This window comes from Solanum verrucosum, unplaced genomic scaffold (genome assembly GCF_900185275.1).
Source record: "Solanum verrucosum unplaced genomic scaffold, falcon-dt-bn FXZP01000020.1, whole genome shotgun sequence".
NCBI lineage: Eukaryota > Viridiplantae > Streptophyta > Magnoliopsida > Solanales > Solanaceae > Solanum > Solanum verrucosum.
Window position 1 is genome coordinate 1,082,737 of NW_026019903.1, and position 25,388 is coordinate 1,108,124.

Sequence of the window (25,388 nt, forward strand, 5' to 3'; positions counted from 1 at the left end):
AACAAGGTTGAGTTGGAGTGCCAAAATGATATTTCGAGACAAGTTTAAGGGTTTGCATATGTGTTTGGCCTTTCAATTAATAAATAATGACATGGATGAGTTTTTTCTCAAACGAAAATGGCATAGATGAGCCATTTTTCTCAAAGCTTAATGGCATATTTAAATTTTTTCCCTAAATAAAACAACGACTAATATGTTACTATGGAATGTATTTATTCTAGTTTTGAAAAGTTTCAAAGAAATATATTATTTTGATGAATTAATTTAAATAATGACTTATTTCCATCAATCGTAATTTTCTACTATTTATCGTTGGATTTGAAGATATAAGATCTTGGTCATTTTATTAAATTTGGTTAAGAACACAAACAGATAGCACGCATATCATTAAGAAATCAAATTAAACAGTTGCTAAACTAACTTATAAATTGAAATTCACAAATCGTAATAATGTATGCGCATTTATCTATCTAAAATTATACTAATCTCTTTTATCATAATGTTCATATAACATTAGGCGAAATGTTTTTATATGTTTAACATACTTTGGTTTGCTCTGAAAACAACCTTGTACAGAGGTGAACCTATAGTGTTAAAGGGTACGTTAAATATAAATAAATTCTAAATTCGCCTCTGCATTACACACACATATATATATATATATATATATCTCGGATACATAGTCAAATCCTAAAACTCTCCGGAATACAGAGAAATGCAGAGCTAAGAACAAATTCAGATATATAATCCTTCAAGGTTGGTTAACTAGTGAAAGATTGGCTGATGTAATTTTGTGTGGATGCAAATAATCTGCAGAACGTGAGATGTTGAGAGAAAAGACCAGTATGAATGGTATGCCTACACAAAGATAATAGCAAAAGTATGTTGGCAACTTGATCATTAGGCAACTGATGTAAGTTATCCCAATTGCAAACACGCAGAATACCAGCTCAACTCTCATGGGAAATTCCCTCGTAACAATGTGGAACACGTGGAGGCTGATGAAGAACCCGAGCGAGTTGAAAAACAAGAATATGTGTGATGAATAGTGAATCAGGTGATCAGCTTCAATTTGGTAATTGGGCTGTTGCTGTTGTTGTAAGTTGCCTGGAGGATTAAGAGCAGCTTGAAATGTGAGCATAGCCGTGAGCATCATGATCACAACTAGTACTTCTCTTATGGATTCTATGCTATCTCTATCTTTGTCGTACTTTAGGAAGTCTACTAACCACCCACTCTTCGTCTTTCGCCTAGGCATTACCTGTTTGAGACATAGTAATTAAGTAAATAAAAGTGTGTTTTCTCTAACAGACATAGGTATGTCCAAGTAAAAAGGATTTTCGTGTACTTAGTGAATGAAAAAGAATTTGCCCTGCAAGTGATGAGGGAATGTTTTCGAGACATATGTAAGACATTACCTCCCCATGTTGTCTGTTTGATGCACAGATCTGATTACATGATCTGATTGGTATTCCTACCATGTCTGTGGCCTTAAGGGCTCCTGCTCGTCGAAGAATGTCTTCAATTTCCCTATCGCCAGCTTCACTTTGAAAAAGAAACAAAACATCAAGAGCTGTGAATCCCATTTTGTTCAAAGAATTCACTCCAACAGCCCAATTTGCTGGTAAGCTCCCATTCAGCAAGAGATCCACCACCTGAAATATCTATGGTTTCTTAGTGAAAATCCCGACTCTGCTATTGTATAGTAGTATAAACGAGTCGTGTAGACAAGAAAATTGAAGCAATATGCTAGCAACTGGCTAATATAATAGCTACGTACCTCGTGCTGTTTCCTTGCTGCTGCAAGATGCAAGACACTATTTCCTAGCTCATCCTGTTTGTTAAAGACCTCCGTCTTATTGAACATCTTGATGTGCTTGATCAACACTTCCAACGCTTCAAACTGACCACTCTTGACAGCAAGGTGGAGCACAGTTTCCCCTCGAGAAGTCACAACTTCAACAGATTCAACACAAGCAGAGAGTAACTCTTTCATGACATCAACTCTGCCTTTGATAACAGCACAGTGAAGAGGAATCCTTCTCTCCCTACCCTTCACAAGGCACAAACCAATGTCCACTTTTAAAATCTCCTTGACAATGTGTAAGTCCCCATTGGCAGCAGCAATATGCAAGCAACTGAAACCATTCTGATTTAGCTCCCCTGCTAGTTCTTTCCTCAACTTGAGAAGCTCTTTCACAAAATTGAAGTGGCCACCTAAACAAGCAAGGTGCAAGGGGGAATCACCATCAACTAAGCCAACGCGGCGAACGATAATAGGATCAGATCTTAATAGCTCCATCAGAACATCAACGCTTCCTGTTCGTGATGCATCAAATAGCCTACTCTCCATTCTAACTTAAGTTAAATTAAGTTATAACAAGTTCCAAGTTTAAAAATTTTAGTGTGTTGAATGCTCAAGCACTCTTAAGTTTATATATATATAGTAGTAGTACCAAACACTAGATAGCATTTGAAAATGGATTTTTTTTTATTTTTTTTTTGGCCTTCATTGTAGTTTGACTAAACTTCTGAGAAGCCAAAAACGCTTATTTTAGAGAGTTATGTGCTTAAAATAAATTTCAAAAGAAAAATATGCAATTTTGAGTAGTGACAGAAAATGTTTTCAAGAAAAAAATAACTTTATCCCAAAAGTACTATTGGAGCATCGGTCAAGCGATCGACAAACATAATTTACAAATTGATTAGGCAAACACAAACGATTATACTTCAAAGTACTTTTCAAAAAAAAAAAAAAAAAACTTTAACACGATATTTAAGTTCGAGTCAAACGAGCTATCAACTTTTGCCGGTTGGACTTGGTATACTCTCTTAGGTCAAAATTTCCTTGCACGTTTTCTGAAATCCAAACCATCAGTAAAGTCATTGAGTAATTGTCATTTTTCTACTTCCCACTAAATACGGCAAGACTTCCAAGTCAAGTCGAGATTGAAAAGCAAAGATAAATAATACAGCACAACTGCATCTTTTGTCAGTACTACTGAGTCATTCTTCTAGGGAAGTTCCTAATTACAAAATATTGGGGGCAAACAAGTACACATTGAAAACAAGTTTATGCAAAAGTCGCAACGCAAAATCAGCTATAGCTTTCATCATTACCATCATGATACTAATTACAAAATCCTGTTCTTAATGTGTATATATGTATCCAAATGTAAGCTTGCTCTCGAAACCACTGTACAAGAACATTGTTCCAAAGCAACTAAATAGATTTTCAAAAAGGGGGAATAAGAGAAGACAAGTGCACCCCGAACCGGAGTAAGCCTGCAACTGTAACATCAAAATCAGTTAACAAAATGCAATTGCACAAACAAAGGAAAAGCTGCTCAAACATCTGGTGCCATTAGCTACTTAGTTTTAAGACTCTGGGCACTTCATCATTCTACAAGGAACAAACACCAGCAGTTTCATGAACCATCACATTCCCTCTTACAGTCAAACCTAGAAAACTACCACTTTCATCTTTAGTATACATTTCTTTTCCAAGGGTTGATCACTCTATTAACAACAGAGCTACTACCATATATCAGAGAGCATCATGTAATGAAGGAACAGAACAAACGAGTGCAGCACAGTGCAAATCTTCACATTGTCTTGTCCTCACGCTTATAAGAATGAAGTATCTCAATAAAAACCAACTTCAGCATGTCAGGAATAATGTAATGTGATTTGTGCAAACAAAATGTACAGCAACTGAAAGAGTAAATCTCAAAAAACATGCGACGAGAAATAGTTCCAGAGCTGGGAGGATTTGAAGCACCTGAACGACAATGCTTTATGTCCAACAATGAGAACTTCATAGCAGCTCAAAATCCAAGGACTACAGCACCAAGACAACAAGCACAGAGAATTCACAGTTATGGGATTCGCAAACACACCACGCATCAGAAATCAATTTCTTTCTTTCCGTTCAAGAATAAGTGTTGGTTTTGTAAATTGAGCAACTGACAAACAAATAAATGACTTTCTTCCTTTTGCTTCAGGATTACATTATCTCCAAGCATATATCTAAGTGAATACTTATTTTCCCTTCACTACAATCGTAATCTCAGACCTTCAAAAGCAATGTTAATGATATTTCAGAATGCGTGCCAATCCATTAACTAAAATATAATACCAGATACTTTGATCACATAAACGAATCTCTTTTCGACACTATGCATTCTTGTGAGAAAAATATCCAACAACTGGATATAATGCTGTCAGAAACTATCCTAATGACCCTCACGCAATATATCTAAGGGGATCTTAACCAGATAATAGGTAACTTGCACTTTCATGTACCATTTGTGCTTGAAATAATCATGCAGGATACCTCCTCTATTATTCCAGTAAATTCTTACATGGAGATGCCATAACAAAATATTGCGTTGTTTAAACACCAGAGTGTCGACTGTACTCTAAAAAGCTCAATTTTCCTTACAGCAGGAAAGGACCAGATGTCTCTTTTCCCCACAGTAGAATCCAACATGCTCTGGAGCAATACAACCTAAAACTAAGACACTCTCACCCTATTTAAATAATGAGGCCAAATAACAGATCAACTCCAGCTTCTTCTGGTGGGATCCAATTGCACAGGGAGCTTCCAGCTATACACATCCAGTTGCAATCTTTTTGTCCAATTCAAATCTGTACCATAAACAAATTTGTAGTGACCAAAAGTTCCTCATCTTCCACTGCAACTCTTATTAGAAGAAACACAACTATAAACTTTGTAACTCCATCTTCCCCACAACTTAACAGGGAAAAAGAATTGCTAATTCAGTAAGATACTCTGTACACGAGAGCAAAATAAACATCAAATAACACAAGCTTTTAACATGTGACGTACCTTAGTAATAAGATCCAGAATCACCACTGCCCATATAACCACTACCACCCATGTTACGGCTGGAATAGGCTGATGAGTAAGAGCTACCAGCAACCTGAAAATTTCAACAGAGTAGCATAAATACAGTGGTCCGCAATCAAAACAGAAGCTCCAGACAAATAATCGTCAAAATAAAGTATACATCATTGCTACGAGACATGTAATCGCCACCATAGCCAGATGAATACATTCCACTGACACCACTGCCATCATAGGAGCCTGTAAACCCCCAAAAAAAAGTTAAGACAGTTATCCAAAGTTGAACACTATAACACCTACAGTTCACATGAGCCTCAAAGAACACTAAGAACTCACCTCCACCATAGCCTCCTTGACGACTGCTATACATTCCATGAGAATCTTGACCAGAAAGGGAACTCCGGCTGCCACTATATCCAGCATTTGATCTCCCTAGCCTACTGCTATTCAGGAATAGAAAGTCAGTATAACACTAGAATTGCAAGGGATATAACTATCATCTCAATAGAAAAGCAGCATACCTGTCACTGTAATCCCCGTATTGTGTGCCACTAGCACCACCAAGTTCATAATCCAAACGAGAACGAGAAGGGCGGGGTCCTGCATCAGCATAGCGGGGAGGAACATCATCCTGACATGTGGACACACTAAATTAGATCTTACATCTTATGTAGATCAAGAATGTTACGAACATCAAAATATCCCACTGCATTTAGTAACATCTGACACGCTGGCTAAGACTACATACCATTGCACTGTATGAACGTTTGGAGCCCGACGTGGAGTCATACTCCCTACCTCTCCCCTCACGATACGCAGGAGGAGGCCTTTCATACCGCTGTTCATAATCATCATCAACATACGTTCTCCTTGTTGTTGTGCGAGCAGTACCTCTAGGAAAATCAGAGTATCCCGAGCTACGAGAGGAATAGTCATCCCTGTAGGAAACACGTCTGTCGGAAGGAAACCTAGAAGAATAATCCACCGTGGCTCTGCTTCTAGGAGGAGGAATTTCCTCATGTCGTGCATACTCCCTCTTCAAGTTACTCTTTGAATATGAGGGAACTGCAATTCAATTTTAGTCATCTAGAAAGAAAGTAGAGTGGAAGCAGCAGGGCAAAACAAAAGTTCAGAACTGATCCCATACCAGGTGGTCTCCTGTCATAGGACCTACTGGATAGTGGAGACATAGGTCTGCCCCTAGGGGCCATAACTGGTCGCCTATCCCTCATTGCGACAGGTCGTTTAAAACTACGATCGGCAAGGGGAGGGACACGTGAACTAACTCTAGATCCACGAACAGGGAGTCTGCGAGAGACTGGACGACTCCAAGGAGCAGGGGGGCCACGCATCAGCCCACGTCGAGGTCGCAGATCACGCGCACCATATCTCCCTCTTCCCCTCTGAAGTGGTCGTGATAATCTGGCCCTAACTTTGACCTGGAATATACAACTATAAGCAGGCACGCACAAGAAGGACATGTTCAGATAAGATTCAAGACAAAAAGACGGACCTTCTTATCACCTTCCCCCAACTCTTCATTATTAATGCTTTTGACACAAATAACTGCAGCATCATGAGTGTCGAAGGAGACAAATCCAAAATCCTTTCTCTTGGCAGAAGGCATATTACGAGCAAGCTCAATTTTTTCAATCTTGCCATATTGTTTAAGTAAATCTCGCACACGATCCTCATCCCAAGATGCAGAAAGACCATCAATAAAAATTGTTTTAACCTGAAATCAATACACATCAATTGTCAAATAATGACTTGCTGCACTGCAAGATCTACATTGAACCTACGAAGTCATCCGAAGAGCACCTTCATGGGGAAAAAATCACTTAGCTTACCCTCTATCAACCCCCTCCCCCCCACCCGACCAAGAAAGGCCAAAAAAAATATAAAGAACCTCAGACTGGAACACAGTTATCCAGTCTAACTGAACTAGCAGTAAATACAATCAGTAGCCTCACCCATCTTTCTTTCCTGTTGAAGCATAAGGTACTAAAATAAGAGGGTAGGAAGCAAACCATCAAAGGATATACTACTTCAGTAACAAGTTCAAAATTAGTATATACCAAATAGTCCACCGCAAAATGACTAAGCTTCTCCAATAAGCTAAGTGTAACCAACTCCATTTGGAAGACATAGTAGCCAAACTTGGCCAGAGCCGCAGTCCTTTTCAAAAACAGATAAATGGGTCCAAAGAGCTTACCTGTGCCATAATTTCATCTCCAGGGTCAATGAATGAATCTGCAAAAGAAACCTTTGCAGGCCTATCAACTCCAAACACAATATCTCTCTTCTGTAGACGTTTGAAAGCATCCATGGCCTCTGAGCGTGACGGGAACTCCAAAAAAGCAAATCCCCGATTCATTCCTTCATTATTAGTGTCTTCAACTAATGTCAAATCCTCAACATTATCAATGCCATAATGCTTCAACTTCTCTTTTAACTGGAGTGAAAGTAAACATATATCAGACAGAAGTTAAGCAGCTCTTCGAGCTTAAGAAGTCGATGTTTCATGACCATATGAATTTGCTTGTGTCTACTTACAGCTTCTTTTGTCCAAGATTTGCATATGTTGCCCAAGAATAGGGTATCACTGTCTTGACTGGGGGAAACACCACATTTCTTGCCATTCACCTGGAAGTTGGTATGTTAGGAAACAAGCTTTATCAAGTAATGAACATCAGGCGCTCTGATAACTACAGAATCAAGAGAGTACCACTGGATTTTTCAGCTCAATACAAGCTCGTTTAGCTTGTTCCACTGTTGCAAAACGCAGGAATGCAAATCCTTTATTCTTCTTTGTCTGAGGATTCATCAAGAGTCTCACTTCCGTTACCTCACCAACTTGACTGAAAATTTTCCTGAGGTCATCCTCAACAGCATCCTTGTCCAAGCCACCAATAAAAATTTCGAATTCCTTCCTCTTAAGCCTTTCTTTAGCAACTTCGTGATGTTCTGCATCCTCAGCTGCATCGACCATCTCAGCATGCTCATGCTCCTCCCCTGATGCATGCTCAGTTTCTTCCTCGCCCTCAAAGTCCTCATGCTCTTCAACTTCCTCTTCAACCATATCACCCTCCTCCTTTTCACCATCATCTCCCTCTTGGGGATCCTCCTCTATTTCATAATCCTCTTCCTGAACATCCTCATGCTCAATTCCTCTCTCATCATAATCAACACCACCATACTCTTCAGGCTCAAATTCAGGATCATTATCCTCCAAATCTAATCGCTCGCCTTTTTCATATTCATCAACTGACTCTTTCACATCGTCCTCTGCCATCAAAAAATAGCCATCTAGGCCCATAAATAAACTGAAAATAGAAGGGTCTAACCCCTTGACCCATGTAACCAGATTTATGGTAAACCTTGTAAGTTGTCAACAACTTGAAACTATCTAGAGAAATAAAATTGATATCTTGATCAAGAAAACATGCTCCAAAAGAGGGTTGCAACCATGGAAAGGGAAATACATCAAAATAAAGATTCTTATTCCAAGGTCACCAGAGCTTAATCACCCTTGTCACTGTAACCCTCCTTTGTAGTTTCTCCTTCATTGAAGAATGAACAACAATTTGATCCATCTCCAAATTATGAATGAATCCTGAAGCTACACTTCCACTATAGTTTTCTATAATTACAAATTGATTCCAAACCTTTCCCTCATAAAGGTGGAGGACACATATGGTTTTACCGCCGTATGCGCCTAGAGCTTAAGTAGGTAATTCTATTTTCCCGGCAACAATTTATTATATAAAATTGAATGAAAAATAGGATTAAAAAAAACATGTTATGGGAATAAATATCACTATAAATGACTAATCATCATGATTTGTTGATTTGCTATTTCATTGCTTTCTTCATACAACTACATGCACTAACCAAGAATCACCAAAGCAGAAATTGTTAATTGGGACAAACATGTATCGATTAATTCTCAGCAGGTCATATCATGTAATTCATATACAACTCTTTTGTCCTCCCATGTTCATCCTACCTTGGATAATCGTCTTTTATAGTTCTATTAATTCCAGTGTCCGCACCGACAAACCTCACCCATAAAACCAACTGCTTTTTGTACCTATACTACAATAATGTTTGATACTATATTTTCTACAAACGAGAATTCGAACTACTATAACAGAAAAGAGTCTAAATATTATTTATAGTGATTAAACAACAAGAATTCAAATTACTATATCAAAAAAGACACCCAATAATTCAATATTCTTCAGTAGTGAACTTTTAAAATTTAATTAACCAACAAGATTTCAAATTAATATAATATCCAGGAATAATTGTCAACAAGTATGATACAAACAAGCTGGCCAGAAAATTATCAACAAAGTTCATATAACACCAATTTACAAGAAAATAGTAGAACTTACTCTTCTCAGCAACAACAAAATTCTCCACAGATTTCACTGGTTTCTCAGGCTCGGCTTTTCGGTCAGCCACCGGTTTTGATTCTTGTTTGACCTCCACCTTCTTCCTCTCCTCCACCACCGCAGAAACCTCAACTTTTACCGGTTCATCCGCCGCCGCCACCGGCTGATTTCCTTGTGATTTAGGTGTCCCTCGGGCTGTCCGCCCGCCCCGTTTCGATGAAGATCCTGTCGTCGTCTTCTTTACAGCTTTCGGAGGCATGTTTTCGGCCGCTAGAATTCCAAGAAACTCTAAAGATTGGATCTTAAGGAACTTCGAGGAAATTAAGAATGATCTGAAAGATTGAAGAACTTATTGTCTATTTATGATATCAGAAAAAATTGAGAGAGAACACACCCGAATAAGGAGAATTGGGAATTTTGGAACCCTAATTTGCTTTATATAGAGAGAGGAAAAAGAAATTCAATAAATAATTTATTAGTATAAATGTGATTATTGTTTGTATATATTAACTTGAGATCATCAAAAAAAAATTAATAAATCTCAAATCTTAAGTTTGTATCTACATATGATAAATATTAGGTAGAGGTGATTGATGATAGGATCATGTTGAAGGTCTATGGGTGGAGGTGATTAATTTCAATCTTAAATTTATATTTATATATGATAAATAGTTGTAGAGGTTAATGGTAACGATTATGTTGAAGGTTGTTGATGGAGGTGACTAAATTTCAATCTTGAATTCGTATTTATACATGATAAATAGTGATAGAGATGATTAATGATAGTGATTATGTTGAAGGCTGGTGGTAGAGGTGATTAAATTTCAATCTTGAATTCGTATCTACATATAATAAACAGAAGTAAAGGTTGATGATAGCAATTATGTTAAAGATCAGTGGTGAAGGTGATTGTCGATTGCAACTACTAGCTATGATTTTGGTGGTCAATTTGAGATGGTACGCTCTTAACAGAGGACACTTGTAAAAGGGTGGTGATAGTTTGTGGAGGTGATGATGGCTAGTGTTGATTTCTGGAGCGGTGTAAAAGCAATCCTCCGATATAAATCTACTAGTTCATTACGATACAATGTGATGTCTTCCGTCTTCCTTCTTCATATATCAAGTGGATATAAACATGCATTGCATTGATAAGAGATAGAAGATACATCGTAAAATTAACTAAATTGTGGATAATAGAGATTACAGTATATCTACCACAATTATGAAAGATACATATATATCTCTGTATGATAGTTTCACATTATATTTACTATCTCTATCACAATTATGAAAGATACATGTAATCTCTGTTATGATAATTTCACATTGTATCTACTATCTTTACCACAATTATGAAAGATACAAGTAATCTCTGTTATGATAATTTCACAGTGTATCTGCTATCTCTACCACAATTATGAAAGATACATGTAATCTCTGTTATGATAATTTCACAGTGTATCTGATATCTCTATCACAATTATGAAAGATACATGTAATCTCTATTTATGATAAAGATGATTTAATTTAAATAGGAGATGGTTTGATTACACACTCTTGATAATCTAGTGTGAGAGTAACTCGGAGCTTGAAAAAAAACCAAAATAAAGTGTTGATCAAAGTTTAACAATTCTTCTAACTATCAAACTCAACCTCTAATTTAAAAAAAAAAAAAAATTAGCACACATCATCATTATAAACAGCGTTCTATCAAAGCAGTTCAATAATAGCAATAATAGCATACCTAATGTATTGAAGCAAATCGTAATTCATAAATAATAGAAATCGCTTAAGTATTTAATACAAAGTAATTAAGTTAAAACCATTAGAGGAGATTCAAAAGATAGCAATGTAAAAAAGATTCTCTTGAAGTTAGATTTTATTATAAATTTGATTATTATTTGTATATTAACTTGAGATAGTCAAAAAAAAAAATAATCAAATCTTTAGTTTGTATCTACATATGATAAATAGTTTGAAGGTCTATGGGTGGAGGTGATTAAATTTCAGTCTTAATTTATATTTGTATATGATAAATAGTCGTAGAGATGGACGATAACGATTATGCTGAAGGCTGCTGGTGGGGGTGATTAAATTTCAATCTTGAGTTCATATCTATGTATGATAAATAGTGGTAGAGGTGATTGATGATAGTGATTATGTTGAAGGCTTGTGGTAAATGTGATTAAATATCAATCTTGAATTCATATCAACATATAATAAACAGTAGTAGAGGTGATTAAATATCAATCAATCTTGAATTCATAACAATATATAATAAATAGTAGTAGAGGTTGATGATAACGATTATGTTGAAGGTCAGTGGTGGAAGTGACTATCGCTTGCAGCTACTAGCTATGATTTTGGTGGTCAGTTTGAGATGTTACGCTATTAGTTGATGACGTTTGTAGAAGGGTGGTAATAGTTTGTGGAGGTGATAATGGCTAGTGTTGATTTTCGGGGAGGTGTAAAAAACAATCCTCCATTATAAGTCTATTAGTTCATTGCTATACAAGGTGATGCCTTCCGTCTTCCTAGATACATTGTGAAATTAACTAAATTGTGGATAATAGAGATTACAACATATCACCACCACAATTATGAAAGATACATGTATGTTTGTTATGATAATTTTGCAGTATATTTACTATCTCTGTCACAATTATGAAAGATACATGTAATCTATGTTATGACAATTCACAGTATATCTACTATCTTTATCATAATTATAAAAGATGCATGTAATCTCTAATGGTCAATGACCTCCCAACCTATTACCAGATTTCCAACTACACACTTATTCTTCGCGGGAGTCCTATTACCTCCCTGAACTACTTTAGAATGGAATAAATAACCCCTTAAGTGTTGAGTTGGCATAGAGAGTGTATGTCACTCTCTTTGAGAGAGTGAGTTGCCTATTATTATTATTTTTAAATTTTCGTTTTTCTTTCTCTTTCTTTCTTCTTATTTATCTATACAACTTCACATTTTTCACCATTATCATTGTTGAAGCTTTTTCAATAGATGTTTGGTATAAAAATTATAACAACTAATGCATTTTATGAATAAATAATTTTTCAATAGATATATTTAGAACATATCTAACAAATTAATTTATTTTTTTAAAAAAAAAACATACCCATTAATTAATTTTTTTTTTAGTCATGGACTCAAGAGTAACAAAATCAAAGTGAAGTAATTGTATATTTAAAAAATATCTTCAAACTTATTAAAAGAAACTAAAACAAAACAATTTTTTCTACATTTTTAAAGAAGGATCCTACATGTTCTCCTAAAACCCATGAAGATTCAAAATCAAAAACACAAATTATAAATTAATCATGAAAAGTTTAGAGGGAGAAAGAATAAAAAATTGGGAAGAGAAAAGGTCACTTGAATTTTCGTTTTTATAAATTGTTAGAGATATAGAAATTTATTAAGGTAAAAAATGGTGTTTATTATAGTTAGGGTTGAAAAAATGATTGGGAAAGAAAGGAAGAGGAAAGAGGAGTACTTTCTTTTAAATTTTTTTATTAAATGGTGAGATACACGTGTCAAGTGCGTGTATTTCACCACAAGACACATGTCTGATAATGACATTTCAGGGAGAAAATAATTTAACTTTAAAATAGCGCAGGGGGTAATAGAACCCTCGTAAAACATAAGTGTGTAGTTGGAAATCCGATAATAAATTGAGGGATCATTTGGCCATTTGCTCTCTATGTTATGAAAAGATGATTTAATTTAAATAATAGATGGTTTGATGACACACACTTGATAATCTAGTGTGAGAGTAATTCAGAGCTTGAAGAAAAACGAATGGGAAATGTTAATCATAGAAAAATTAAACTCAACCTCTAATTTTACGAAAATAAAAGTTAGCACACATCGTAATTATAAATTAGCGTTTTTTATCAAAGCAGTCTAACAATAACAATAGTAGCATACCTAGTATATCAAAGCAATTCATAATTCATAAATAATTAAAATCGCTGAAGTATTTAAAACAAAGTAATTAAGTGAAAATCATTAGAGAAGATTCAAAAGATAGAAAAGATTCTCTTGACGTTAGATGCTATTTTTGTAGAATTCTTTGAATGTAACTCTCAAAACGTTATAGTATACTCTACTTGTTCACTTATATATATTTCTATTCTAAATAATGCACTGTTAGACTAGGAATCCTCTCTAGCTCAAAGTACATGCCATGAATTGTTACAAGAAATATGTTTAGACCATTTGAAGCTATTTTTACCAGCAGCAACATGACCCTCCTTGAATCTCTTCCAATCTACTAGTACATTCTTCAAATCAGCCATTTTAGCTTCAATGGTCCGGCAACAATTAGCGTGAACGGTCATAACTAACTTAACATCTTTATTATCGCTACAGAAACCACCAAAATATAGGGTGTCCAAAAATTTCATTCTAAGATAGAGTTCCTTATCCACGCCTTCACGTAACAATTTGGCCAACACGTCTTGTTCTTTCATGCCCTTCGAGTTCCTCCTCATCGCATACCAAATTTCGAATAATGTGATGGTTTTTCTGTTGGACCTCACATAGTAAAACCCTGTATTGATGGAATTTGAGTAGGAGAAAGAGTCTCCATTGAACCAATCAGTACTCATTTGTAAATCCAAGTTTTTGCTCTTGTTTAACATCAAAAATGGATTTCTTAGCCACATTACATCTGTGTCCTGCCAAAATTGCAAAATTAGCTCTACTTATAATGGGCCTTAGGCAAGTCATCTATAAATGGGCTTTTAGTAGAAAAGAAGGATCAGGCCCAATAAACCCATTAGAATTGTGTGGGTTCAAAAAGGATGAAAATTAAAAATTAGATTACAAATATTTATTTTTTGTTTTCCAGACAGCCGCTGGAGCTCGACTATTCTGGAATCATGCCACATAGGGCTCTATTTGCGGAAAAGTATTCTCTACCAAAAAAATTTCTATATTCGAGACTTGAATCCAAAATATCCGATTAAAGAACGAAACAATCTCATCCACTTAAACATATCCTTTTTGGTGCGGTAAATTGCAATTGTCTCTCTGCCTATGGTTCATGAAAATTGAAAAAGAAAATTTTGTCTCTGAACTGTGAAAGGTAAATATCAGAAAGGGCAAGTACACTTCTTAAGTTGCTAACACGTGTCCCATTAAAAAAAATTTGACAAAATGTGCGATCACAATCATCACCACAGATTTTTATTTTTTTTACGGAAAATAACAATCAATCAAATATATTTTTATGTAAAGTTTTCTAAAAATTGGATTTTTAAAATCCATTCACTGATAAATCAGAACTACAATGTACTTTTGAGGGAGGGAGGGGGAAGATCTAAAGTATTCAGAAAATGTACATAAGAGCTTTTCATGTCAATTTAAAATTACGAGATGAATTCAAGTGTTTGAAATCATGAGATAAAATTCAAATGCTTCAAAATATTTGATTCGAAAATTTTACATCATAATTTCATATTTCTTTTATAACCGAGAAATTCATCTGTGACCCGCCCTTTGGACCAATCACAGCCTTCTAAACTCGGTGGATAATGGGTCTGCCCCTCTACCCTTCTCCACTTACATATCGGGCTTCGCTTTGCATGGTGTGGGGCTTGAACCTGCGACCTGCGCCACAAATCCTCCACCTTTTGCCACTTGAGCTAAGCCTTGGGGGCCATAATTTCATATTTTAAAAATTTTAAATATAAAAGTTGATTCACATATTTATATTTTATAAACAAGCCCCGCCAATAAATATAAATGTTCTTCCGAAACCAATTTCAATTTTTTTTTTTAACTTTTAGCCATTACATTAAGAAAAACAACTTTAAATTTCAAGTTAAATGCATATAGAAACACAATTTAATTTTAGTACACCCTTAACTTGGCGTCAATTGCAACTATGATCTTTAATTTTGGGTGTGCACAAGTAGGCACTTAAACTTGTATAAAATAGAACAAATAGACACATTCATCCTACATTGCAATTTCGTGTCCTACGTGTATTATGTCATGTAGGACATATGTGTTTACTTGTTCAATTTTATACAAGTTTAAGTGTCTACTTGTGCACATTTAAAGTTGGAGGATATAGTTATCCGCTAAAGACAAATTAAGGGTCATATTTATGTATTATGCCTATATTTTTTCAACTTCCAATTTCAAAATTATACTATTTCTTTTTTCGAATATTTATAAATTTCACTGAGCTTAAGACAAGTAGAACAAAATGTACGATAATTGCTTCATCTAAAACGGAAAATCGTAACTGTCATTTTGCATGACATGTTTTTAACATGTTTATAAAATATAAACCACGCACTCCATACTATTTTTAACTTACGTGTCAAATTAAAATTAGATAAATTAATTCAAATAAAAATAAGAATTAATTAGAAAAAAGTGAACGTACCGTAAATATGAAATTATAACCAAGTTTAAGCACTTCCATCAAAAACCGTGTCCTTCTCCACATCATTTTAATAAACTCCTCCGACATATAAATCTTCTCTCCGGCGAAATCTCCGTCGCCGGTGACTAACCGGTAACAATGAAGTCGCCGGAACTTACACCGTTCATACGCCGTCTGATCCACAGCAACCACTAATAAATGTTCCAGTAATACCCTTGTACTCTCTCCTTCCCAAAATCCCTCCAAAAATAGATCGAACATTGATGGGTACTCGCCGTTATAGGGCTCCACGTAAGCTTTGTTTATTACAGTAATAATTACTGTTTTTTCCGCCATTGATGCTTTTTTTAAAGCTTCTTCAAGCTCATACTTTGCCATCCCCTGTTTTTACCCAAAAAAAAAATTAACATTCACATGGAGTAACATGAAATTAGGGTAAATAAATTATTGATAAGGATACTTACAGGTGGAGAGTTTGTTGGGTTAATTTGAAAAGACAAGAAAGTTTTAGGGGGAAAAGTAGATAAAGTAGAAATATAAATAAATCCAACTAAAAGCAGAGAAATAATTGCAAGAGTGGAGATGGAGTTCTTGGTGTAATCCATTTTTATTTTTAGTTTAGTGGATTTTGAATCTTCACCAAAAGTATTCCAATGTTTTTGGGGGGTTTTGCCTTTGTTATGTAAGGAGATTTGGGGTGTGGGGTAGGTGGGGAAGTTTTTTCTTTTTTTTTGCTTTAGGAAGGTCATGTAAACAATCTCTATGTATATATAGAGTAACATCAACTTATTGTTGTTGTTAGGGTTAGGCAAGTCATGTAAATAACTTTTTTATATTTGAATGATAATATTTGTGTATATTTTATTTTTTAAAATTTTATTTTATGAGATTATACAAATATGTCATTATTGTTATTGAAGTTGGAAAGATTATGTAAATAACTTTTTTGTACTTAAATAGCAAAATTTACGTATACTTTATTTTTTTCGAATTTCAGTTTGTTCATGAGATTGTACAAATATGTCATTGTTATTCTTGAAGTTAGGAAGGCCCCTTTTTGTATCTGAACGGTAAAAATTATGTGTATTTTCAAATTTCATTTTATGAGATTATACAAATATGTAACTATTGTTATTGAACTTAAAAAGGCTATGCAATGAAAACGAAATGGGGAGGATATGTACTAAAAAATAATTATAGATGCTAATCAAATATATAATTTATACACAAAAACATATTAATTGGTGTAATATATTATAATATTATTATTTTAATAGACCGCTAGACATTAGTGTTAGAATATATAGAAACTAGGAGAAGGTAAATATAGAAAAGTTGTCTGTTGCTAGGCATTTTCAACATGATTATTTTTTTCATGCCACTTAGTAAATTCTTTGATGGTCCTAAAAAAGCTCAAATAAAATGTCATAATTAGCAAAAATTTATATAATCTATTTTAATTTAGTTATGTTAAATTTAACATATTTGAATGGAGACCGAATAAATGATATTCAATTGTAAATATAATATGTCCTAATTCAGAGCTTGTTTGGCATCGCTACTAAGAAGCACTTATTTTAAATAGCTTTTCAGAAGAGTACTTTTGAAAAAAACAATTTGTGTTTGACTAATTCATTTGAAATGTATTTTTCATAAGCAAATTGTGTTTGGTTGATCTTTTATAAAAAGTGTTTTTTGAGAGTCTAATTTTAAAAAAAAAGGACAATCATTAATATACTTCCAATATTAAAATTATTTTATAGAGAAAAACTATTTTAAATATCTATTATGAAAAAAATTAATTAATTTTTTATTTTTATTAAATGAAAATGTACATGTTTAAAATTTGAATCAATATTATACTTTTTTTTGGGTGGCTGAAATCTTTAATTATTATTTTTTGTCTTTTTTCTAATTTTGTAAAAATATTGTTGTATATTTTTTCTAATTCTGTAACATAATATATAAAATAATAATATATAATTGTAAAATAAATTATAAAATTTATTATATAAAAATAATTTTAAAAAATTAAATGAAATTTAACCAAACTTATGATATATGCTAATTAATTAATAAGAAATATATTGGTTAATATGTATATTGAAAATGACATTTTATTATTGAGAAAAATAATTTTTTGTTTCTGCTTCTGCCTTTTTTAAAAAACATAAATTTTTAGCTTTTTTCCAACAACGGAAAAACTGCTTCTGTTTTCATTTAAAAACACTTTTACTGATTTGCCAAACAGTTAATTTTTCAACAAAAATATTTTTTTTCTCAAAATAAGTATTTTTGACCTCCCAACAACAATGCCAAGCAGACTCTTTGTATATATTAGTTAAAGCTTGAACCTAAAAACATTTTAAGATCCCACAATATCATGACAAAAATTCATACACTGAAACAATATACTTTACCTTAGTGAAGTAATAGATTAGATAAAATTTCATATTAATTAAACATAAATAGATTATAAAAGAATACATTAAAAAACATGAGCACAATTTTTTATTGTATTTATGTTTATCCCAAGATAGATGGCAAAATGGAAAATGCTACGTACTATATTTATTTATAAATGATAACTAACATTTAAATATTAGTCAAAACAAGTAATATAAACTTCAAAATTAAGGTAATTTTATTTAAAATGACTCTTATTCATAAGCAGAAAAGTCATTTTCTAAACAGGGAAATTAGTTATTTCTCTCTTTAAAAGATACTGTAAAATATATATTTCCTATTTTATAATAATCAAATATCAGAAAGTTACTTACTAACGGAAATCATTTTTCTGAAAAATATTTCCTTCGCACCAAATATGTGCCTTGTGGTATCTAAAGGTGAAAAAGTGCATTCCCATTTTTAGATATGATCTTTTTTTTGATAGAAAATATTATTTTTGAATGGATTTTATCTGAGGCGATAGTAAATTAGTTAGGCTCTAATACGAATATGTTAGGTCGAATAAGTGAGATGCATTTGACTTTCACACATTGGTTCAAACTTGTCAAACTTTCATTTGTCCATTTGCAGCTCTATGGCAGATCTCAATTAATTTTGTGTGCTAGCATTAAATTTGAAGACTTAAGAGGTCCAACCTATGACCTAGTTAAGTTTACGTTGGACTTATTTTACTTCAAAAAAAACTTGTACAATGTTACTAATTCTAAGTATAAATATCCTTCTTATTTTACTTATCATTATTAAAAGGGTAAAGGGTCAAATATGCCCCTAAACTATTCGAAAAGGTCTAGATATACCCTTCGTTTAAAGTTTGGCTCACTCATGCCCTCACCGTCCAACTTTTGGTCTAAATATGCCCTTATGGGCGTTAGTTGGCCTGCTGGACATATCCAGCTCATTTTTCATTTCTTTAAATGCCACATGGAATTGCCATGTCATTTTGACTTTACCACATGACATTTATATGAAAATTGAAAGGGATCAATTATGCCCCTAAAAAATTCGAGCCCATAAACACCCAATCCGACCCATAAATCAACCCCCTTTTTAAATAAACTATCCAACCAGTTTTCAACAATTTTGTTTAAATTTTTATTTTTTTTGATAAATCCCGAAAATTAGTAATTGATTAATAAAAAATATGAAAAAAATATAAAATTAACGCCAGAAATTCACAAATAAATATTGTAACCTTAAATTCAACAATTTCAACAATTTTTTTAAATTTTTATTTTTTTCGGTAAATCCCAAAAATGATTAAACAAATATATAAAATTAACGCCAAAAAATCACAAACAAATATAGTAACCTTAAATTCAAAATTTTCAACAATTTTTTTTCTTTTTATTTTTTTTGGCAAATTTCGAAAATGAGTAATTTATTAAAAAAATAAAAATTAAAAAAAATTGTTGAAATTTTTGAATTTAAGGTTGCTATATTTATTTGTGATTTTTTGGCGTTAATTTTATATTTTTTTCATATTTTTTATTAATCAATTACTCATTTTCGGGATTTACCATAAAAAATAAAAAATTTAAAAAATTGTTGAAATTGTTGAATTTAAGGTTACAATATTTATTTGTGAATTTTTGGCATTTATTTTATTTTATTTTTTCATATTTTTCTTATTTTTTATTAATCAATTACTAATTTTTGGGATTTACCGAAAAAAATAAAAATTTAAACAAAATTGTTGAAAACAGGTCGGGTAGTTCATTTAAAAGGAGGGGTTGATTTATGGGTCGAATTAGGTGTTTATGGGTTCGAATTTTTTAGGGGTATAATTGATCCCTTTCCATTTTCATATAAATGTCATGTGGTAAAGTCAAAATGACATAGCCATTCCATGTGGCATTTAAAAAAATGAAAAATGAGTTGGATATGTCCAGCAGACCAACTAACTCCCATAAGGGCATATTTAGACCAAAAGTTGGACGGCGAGGGCATGAGTGAACCAAACTTTAAACAGAGAGTATATCTAGACCTTTTCGAATAATTTAGGGGCATATTTGACCCTTTACCCTTATTAAAAATAATTGATTTAAAATACATATTAGTTTTTTTTTAAAAATAATATTTTTTTCACCTGTATCCTCAGTTTAATAAATACAAAAGACATTAATATATAGTGAAATGAAGAATAGTCAAATATGCATTATTGGAGCGGATTGAGTAAAGTGATTAATGACATTTCATCTGGTTTGAGTTTGTGTAAATTAAATTGTAGATTTGCTTTAATAAAGCGAGTTTTGAATATATAACTTCGTTATCTGTGTATTCATGAACTATAGTTTTTCTTTTCACCCAAAAAATAGACCTTCTTGCGATGCAATATAACAGTAATTTCACAAGAAAAATCTATAAATGGAAGGTGTATAAATGCTTTATTCCTATCTTGTAAATACAGAGAAGTTGTTTCCGCAAAATCATTATTCAACTACTTAAACATATCAAAACAGATTTGAAAAGAAAATCCACTCGTGAACAAGCCATTTTAAAAATAGTGAAAAAAAAGAATATTATCAACAACAAATAATATGGTAACTAAAGAAAAGGAAACATGTAGTAATGATAAAAGGTGTAGGGGAACAATAATAATTATACACTTCTGTAACATTTACTAATATTCTATCCTAATTTTCGATCTCTAAGTTCTTCTATCTAGTGTTATGTCCTTACTCTTCTACTAAGTATACATGCAACACTTGATAACTTGCCCATGTTCTTTCATCAATTGTTCACGATCTTGCTATGTCAGATAACCTAAAATTTTAGGAATCGCTAAGAGAATGGTACAGATAACACAAGCGAATTGCTAGAGAACTTTGATTTTTGCTTCATGAATTTACAAATGGATGCTCTCTATATAAACTACTAGCTTAAGGGTTGATATACAAATATTTAATAATTGTTATGAAAGTCTCTACATATTTACATTTAGGTCTTTTCTCTAGAACTCTCTACGTGCTTAGAATATTCTAAGGATCTTCTATGTAATTCTATAATCTTCCATGAGAATTCTTCACGTTTATGTAGAATCATCCACAAGAACTAGTCTTTTTCCAATGTAAGCCCTCCACATGGGCAACTTTATGCCATGTGGCATGATGATATGGTGGACTGTCACATAAGGACCAAATGATCATATTTTTTATATACATCATGGACTATTTCAATAATCTGGTATATATGAAGGACCATTTTGACCGTTTTCTCTCTTTTTTCAATAATTATTTTTACCTTTATCATTAACTACGTATTCAAAATCATTTATCATGTTCATTAAAGACTATACACCAACATTAATATGAGTATCATAATAGAATATGTACTTTATTTACTATTCCTTAAAAGAAATGCAAAGTTCCTTGTGGACGAGTAAAAGTCCTGAATATTCTGAGAGATTTAGGAGTGACTTTACATTAATATGAGTATCATAATGATTTAGGAGTGACTTTACTTTGAAGGCTTCTTCTTTAGGCTTAGAGAAAACAATTTTAAGTCCTGAATATTCTGAGAGACTATGTCAAGAATATTTCCATCTACAGAAACCAAAACAACACATGAAACGCAGATCATTGCATAAAATACAGCATATTCTGTCTACATCAATACCACCACATTGACAAACAAACAACTTCCCACTTTTTTTCCATCATATAAAACCATGTACAAGCAGCCAGCAATAAACTCAACAAGCACATCACACATACTATGAAATGAGAAAACTGGCATTCTTACTAAGGCAAATAGGGAGAAAAAAAAGAAGAGAAAGTTATAAATCTACGGATAGCATGGCTAAACATCTCACCAAAATGGAAAAAGATGTATGTACAAACGTCTCTCTTGCAGCGACTTAGATCAAAGTATCCAGCAGGCTTTGTGTTTTCTTTTCTGTTTTTTGGTCTTTGGAGGCTGAAGAACTACCTTGATTGCAGTATCAAAAACAGCCTTCACATTCTACATTACAAAGAATATTTTCTCAATTGGCTTTGGTTCATATATAATCGTAAAATGAACAAGCTGCATTCATCTAAATTGTTTGCTTGTTTTGGAAGTGCACCTAGAATTGGTCATCATGTTTCATGTACTAAATCTTTTTAAGTTCCAATGATACTAAAAGTTTCAAATATTACCTGCTGCGTCTTAGCACTGCACTCAACGTAAGCCACTGCGCCTATTTGTTTTTTCAGTTCTTCACCCTGTAATTTTAAAGAGAAGTAAAAAGTCAACAGATTTTGTAACGTGAGAGAGAGTGTTTGAAGACGAAAACTTGACTGAATTTTCCTTTCTACATCATTTGGTAATCTATTGACTTAATTTATCATGTTATTTTTTTCAAACTTGACATTGTCTCACTAACATCCAAGACTGACCACAGTCGATTCCCAGATGCTTTCATACTTCATGTTTTCCTTTTCTTTTGGGACATAAGTCTTACTTTATGCTCTCCTTTTCACTTTCCTTTCTTTATAAGAAGGTGGACCATGCACCAGATTTTTGGATAAGCTACATTGAACTTTTGAAAGATTTAATACATATACCTCTTTTTCAAAATATACACACCTGTTCTGTTGAAATTGTACATGCACCAGGATAGTCCCTTCTAAATTGCTTGTCCTCTCTTAAATCTGTCCATTTGAACTTTGGTTAGATAGAAACTTAGAAATAAAGAGTGCTAGATAAGCTCAATTTCATATCTGCATCAACCAGCTCATTGGCCTCAGATTATATGATAATGGAAGATTATATACCAGTAAACATGTAACATACACTGCTATGTCTTTTTTTTTCCTTTGGTTAAAAAAATACATTGCTGAACAAATTGATTAACTATCCATTGTCAAACACAACAAGATCATGTTACAAGGCTTTCCGCAGTTCACAATTGTTGGTTACTATATAGCCTTATCCAAAGAATGGTGTAGCCTATGTACCCCAAGAATAAAAGATAGAGAACCTATGTTTGAAGAAGAGTCTTAGTTCGAAGTATAGGGAGAGTGGGAGTACTGAATCAGTTCGCTCGGCTTTGAACACTAAGTGGTGAGAAAGAACTCAAATGAAACTAAAGAAACAGATGAAGCATTGAGTCTACAAGAAGAATATGATCACAGAGCACAACAAACTATTAAACCATATGGGCATAATTTCTTGCCTATAAAATTGTCAGAACTTTCAGCCCCGTGTTAAGCACATATAAGAGAAGGTTCACTCCATTCCCTCAGTTATATTTTAGCTAAGATCCAGAGGATATTCCAAAGGGGGCTTTCGGATTCATCCCTGTGAAATAAGTAAACTTGTGTACAATACAGTGTAGACCGATGTAGTGTGTACGTCTCCTCCTCAAGAAAATGAAAAAACAGTTGGTAGAAGAAAAACTGTAGTGCAATATTACCACTACATAATTCATATTTGCAAATAAAATTATAGTTTGTGTTAGCTTTTTTGTTGATTAAACATTAACAGACTAGTTAAACTCCAGGACTCATTTTAATATACAGTATCTGCCAAATTCACAAGTGTTTAAGGGAAATAAAAGGGGAAAACTTTAACAAAGGGAAAAAGGCATATATCCTCTCAAGAGCTACTAGTAAAGCATAGGAATCTTAAAATGAAAGAAAACTCACCCAATTTACTCCCCACTAGAACAATAGGCACTGATGGGGCATAATGTCTTAGCTCAGGAACCCACTTTCCAACATAACAAGAAATAAAAAAAAGTTAAAATGATGTCAGGATTACATGATCAGAGGAGCAAAAGAACAACACAGCCACTGGAACAGCTATTAAAGTTGAAAGATGAGGGGAAAAAAAGCATACCTTTTTTGATATGTTTTCAAAGCTAGGCCTACTTATGAGAGAGAAAGCAAGCAGGAAGACATCGGCTCCTCGATAACTAAGAGGCCTAAGCCTGTTATAATCCTCTTGACCTGTGAAGAGAGCAATTGAAAACTCACAATTTTATCATGTAGAATGACTTCTTGAAGACGACACGTTTGTTATCTTCCTCATTAGTCATTAAGTACTACTTATGTACTAATGGCTCAAATCTGGTTCATTGCAGCTTTTTCAATGTCAAAGTTCCATAAGATTTTATCACAAGAATCCATACATTATATGGTTTTCTCATTTAAATTCTCCCCTCAATTTGAGTTTCATTGTATGCACATGCTAAGTAATAGGACCACCATGAGGATGACCATTCTGGGATAACTTTTCTAAACACTTAGCCAAAGTGAACAGAAAGCAGACAGATTACTTGTTAATGTAAAACTACTTCAAGCTGAACATAACCTTGATTAAACTCTAAAATTTCATCTGACTGCTTCTGATGATGATCAATTGATTCTTTGAAAGAGAAAGAGTTAACAATTTTGCCAACATTCACATTTCAATTACCACTTCTGGTTCAAGATTTGCACTAAGGCAAAATTTTGACTGAAGTACAAACACCCCCTTATCTTTCTTTACTTGAAAATAACAATGAGAAACAATACAGCAATTCATATGCAATAAAATCTGTTAACACAAAGAAAACAAGAATGGCAAAGACCAAAGTTGACAACTTAGATGAAAAAAAAAGATTATTTTTATACTAACAAAAAAAAGGGTTTGTCATACCAGCAGTATCCCACAGGCCAAGATTCACAATCTTCCCATCAACATTAACATTGGCACTGAAATTGTCAAAAACAGTTGGCACATAATCCTGAAAAGATACAAGACAAAAAAAATCAAGAAACAAAATACCCACAAGATTAAAAAACAGAGATAAAAATTAAATCTTTACATACAGTGGGGAAAGTGTTGCTAGTGTAGGAGATGAGAAGGCAAGTTTTTCCAACAGCACCATCTCCAACTGTAACACATTTGATGAACTTTGTTCCAGTTGTTGTAGCATTATTACTAGCACTAGTACTATTATTCATCTCATCAATCAAGAAAATGAGAAACTGCTACTAAAAAGAATACAAGATTTTGAGTTTTTATGAAGCTTGAAATGGAGAAAAATTGAAGAACCCTTTTGAGAAAGTATTGCAGCTACTCTATTTTAGTGGGACAAAAGGAGGGAACAAGAAAAAGCAAAACAAAGATTTTATAAGAGCCTTTTTTTTTGGCAGGAAAGTAATGAATGTAGCTTTATTTTGAGCTGTCAGCGAGGGAAAAATGTACTATTTTTTTAAAATTGAATTTATTTTAAATCATAAAATTTTGAAATTAAAAAAAA

General features: G+C 33.2%; 4 protein-coding genes across 8 annotated transcripts; all 4 read right to left on the reverse strand.

The window, feature by feature from the left end:
• Nucleotides 1-680: 680 nt before the first annotated feature.
• Nucleotides 681-2,355, reverse strand: LOC125819696 (ankyrin repeat-containing protein BDA1-like). Of its 2 annotated transcripts, none has more exons than XM_049499179.1 (3): nucleotides 1,781-2,355; nucleotides 1,419-1,655; nucleotides 681-1,261 (listed from the first exon to the last, which is right to left on the reverse strand). In XM_049499179.1, exons 1-3 carry the CDS (start codon nucleotides 2,351-2,353, stop codon nucleotides 752-754), a joined length of 1,320 nt encoding a protein of 439 aa, XP_049355136.1. In that variant the 5' UTR covers nucleotides 2,354-2,355; the 3' UTR covers nucleotides 681-751. The 2 variants fall into 2 exon arrangements, with proteins under 2 accessions (XP_049355136.1, XP_049355128.1); XM_049499171.1 differs by having other exon boundaries at nucleotides 1,419-1,664.
• A 1,959-nt stretch (nucleotides 2,356-4,314) lies between these two features.
• On the reverse strand, nucleotides 4,315-9,637 carry LOC125819576 (uncharacterized). 4 transcript variants are annotated; one of them, XM_049499053.1, is made up of 12 exons: nucleotides 9,271-9,637; nucleotides 7,599-8,158; nucleotides 7,427-7,516; nucleotides 7,086-7,325; nucleotides 6,384-6,605; nucleotides 6,018-6,309; nucleotides 5,619-5,935; nucleotides 5,392-5,501; nucleotides 5,207-5,310; nucleotides 5,034-5,110; nucleotides 4,853-4,946; nucleotides 4,315-4,650 (listed from the first exon to the last, which is right to left on the reverse strand). In XM_049499053.1, exons 1-11 carry the CDS (start codon nucleotides 9,527-9,529, stop codon nucleotides 4,854-4,856), a joined length of 2,364 nt encoding a protein of 787 aa, XP_049355010.1. In that variant the 5' UTR covers nucleotides 9,530-9,637; the 3' UTR covers nucleotides 4,315-4,650; nucleotide 4,853. The 4 variants fall into 4 exon arrangements, with proteins under 4 accessions (XP_049355010.1, XP_049354986.1, XP_049354994.1 ...); XM_049499029.1 differs by having other exon boundaries at nucleotides 5,207-5,313; XM_049499037.1 differs by having other exon boundaries at nucleotides 4,315-4,697; nucleotides 5,207-5,313.
• Nucleotides 9,638-13,318: 3,681 nt separating this feature from the next.
• Nucleotides 13,319-16,073, reverse strand: LOC125819777 (uncharacterized protein At1g28695-like). Its single transcript, XM_049499226.1, has 2 exons — nucleotides 15,692-16,073; nucleotides 13,319-13,970 (listed from the first exon to the last, which is right to left on the reverse strand). Exons 1-2 carry the CDS (start codon nucleotides 16,067-16,069, stop codon nucleotides 13,464-13,466), a joined length of 885 nt encoding a protein of 294 aa, XP_049355183.1. The 5' UTR covers nucleotides 16,070-16,073; the 3' UTR covers nucleotides 13,319-13,463.
• A 5,671-nt stretch (nucleotides 16,074-21,744) lies between these two features.
• On the reverse strand, nucleotides 21,745-25,189 carry LOC125819962 (rac-like GTP-binding protein 5). The gene is made up of 7 exons (XM_049499373.1): nucleotides 24,955-25,189; nucleotides 24,782-24,869; nucleotides 23,981-24,090; nucleotides 23,788-23,851; nucleotides 22,727-22,791; nucleotides 22,297-22,362; nucleotides 21,745-22,120 (listed from the first exon to the last, which is right to left on the reverse strand). The coding sequence occupies exons 1-7, from the start codon at nucleotides 25,087-25,089 to the stop codon at nucleotides 22,022-22,024; spliced, it is 627 nt and encodes a 208-aa protein (XP_049355330.1). The 5' UTR covers nucleotides 25,090-25,189; the 3' UTR covers nucleotides 21,745-22,021.
• Between the last annotated feature and the right edge of the window lie 199 nt (nucleotides 25,190-25,388).

Bases quoted from the DNA above. Each gene is read 5' to 3' on its own strand.
- LOC125819696 (XM_049499171.1), bottom strand. From the start codon at position 2,353: ATGGAGAGTAGGCTATTTGATGCATCACGAACAGGAAGCGTTGATGTT. The intron at 1,665-1,780 runs GTACGTAGCTAT...AAGAAACCATAG, and splicing joins CAGCAAGGAAACAGCACGAG to ATATTTCAGGTGGTGGATCT. The intron at 1,262-1,418 runs GTAATGTCTTAC...TGTCTCAAACAG, and splicing joins CAAACAGACAACATGGGGAG to GTAATGCCTAGGCGAAAGAC.
- LOC125819576 (XM_049499029.1), bottom strand. From the start codon at position 9,529: ATGCCTCCGAAAGCTGTAAAGAAGACGACGACAGGATCTTCATCGAAA. The intron at 7,517-7,598 runs GTACTCTCTTGA...ACCAACTTCCAG, and splicing joins TTGAGCTGAAAAATCCAGTG to GTGAATGGCAAGAAATGTGG. The intron at 4,947-5,033 runs GTATACTTTATT...TGAAATTTTCAG, and splicing joins ACATGTCTCGTAGCAATGAT to GTTGCTGGTAGCTCTTACTC.
- LOC125819777 (XM_049499226.1), bottom strand. From the start codon at position 16,069: ATGGCAAAGTATGAGCTTGAAGAAGCTTTAAAAAAAGCATCAATGGCG. The intron at 13,971-15,691 runs GTACGTTCACTT...CAATTTTGGCAG, and splicing joins GTTATAATTTCATATTTACG to GACACAGATGTAATGTGGCT.
- LOC125819962 (XM_049499373.1), bottom strand. From the start codon at position 25,089: ATGAATAATAGTACTAGTGCTAGTAATAATGCTACAACAACTGGAACA. The intron at 22,363-22,726 runs GTGTGTATATTT...TTAAAATTACAG, and splicing joins GTACAATTTCAACAGAACAG to GGTGAAGAACTGAAAAAACA. The intron at 22,121-22,296 runs GTAATATTTGAA...TTTGTAATGTAG, and splicing joins GCAGTGCTAAGACGCAGCAG to AATGTGAAGGCTGTTTTTGA.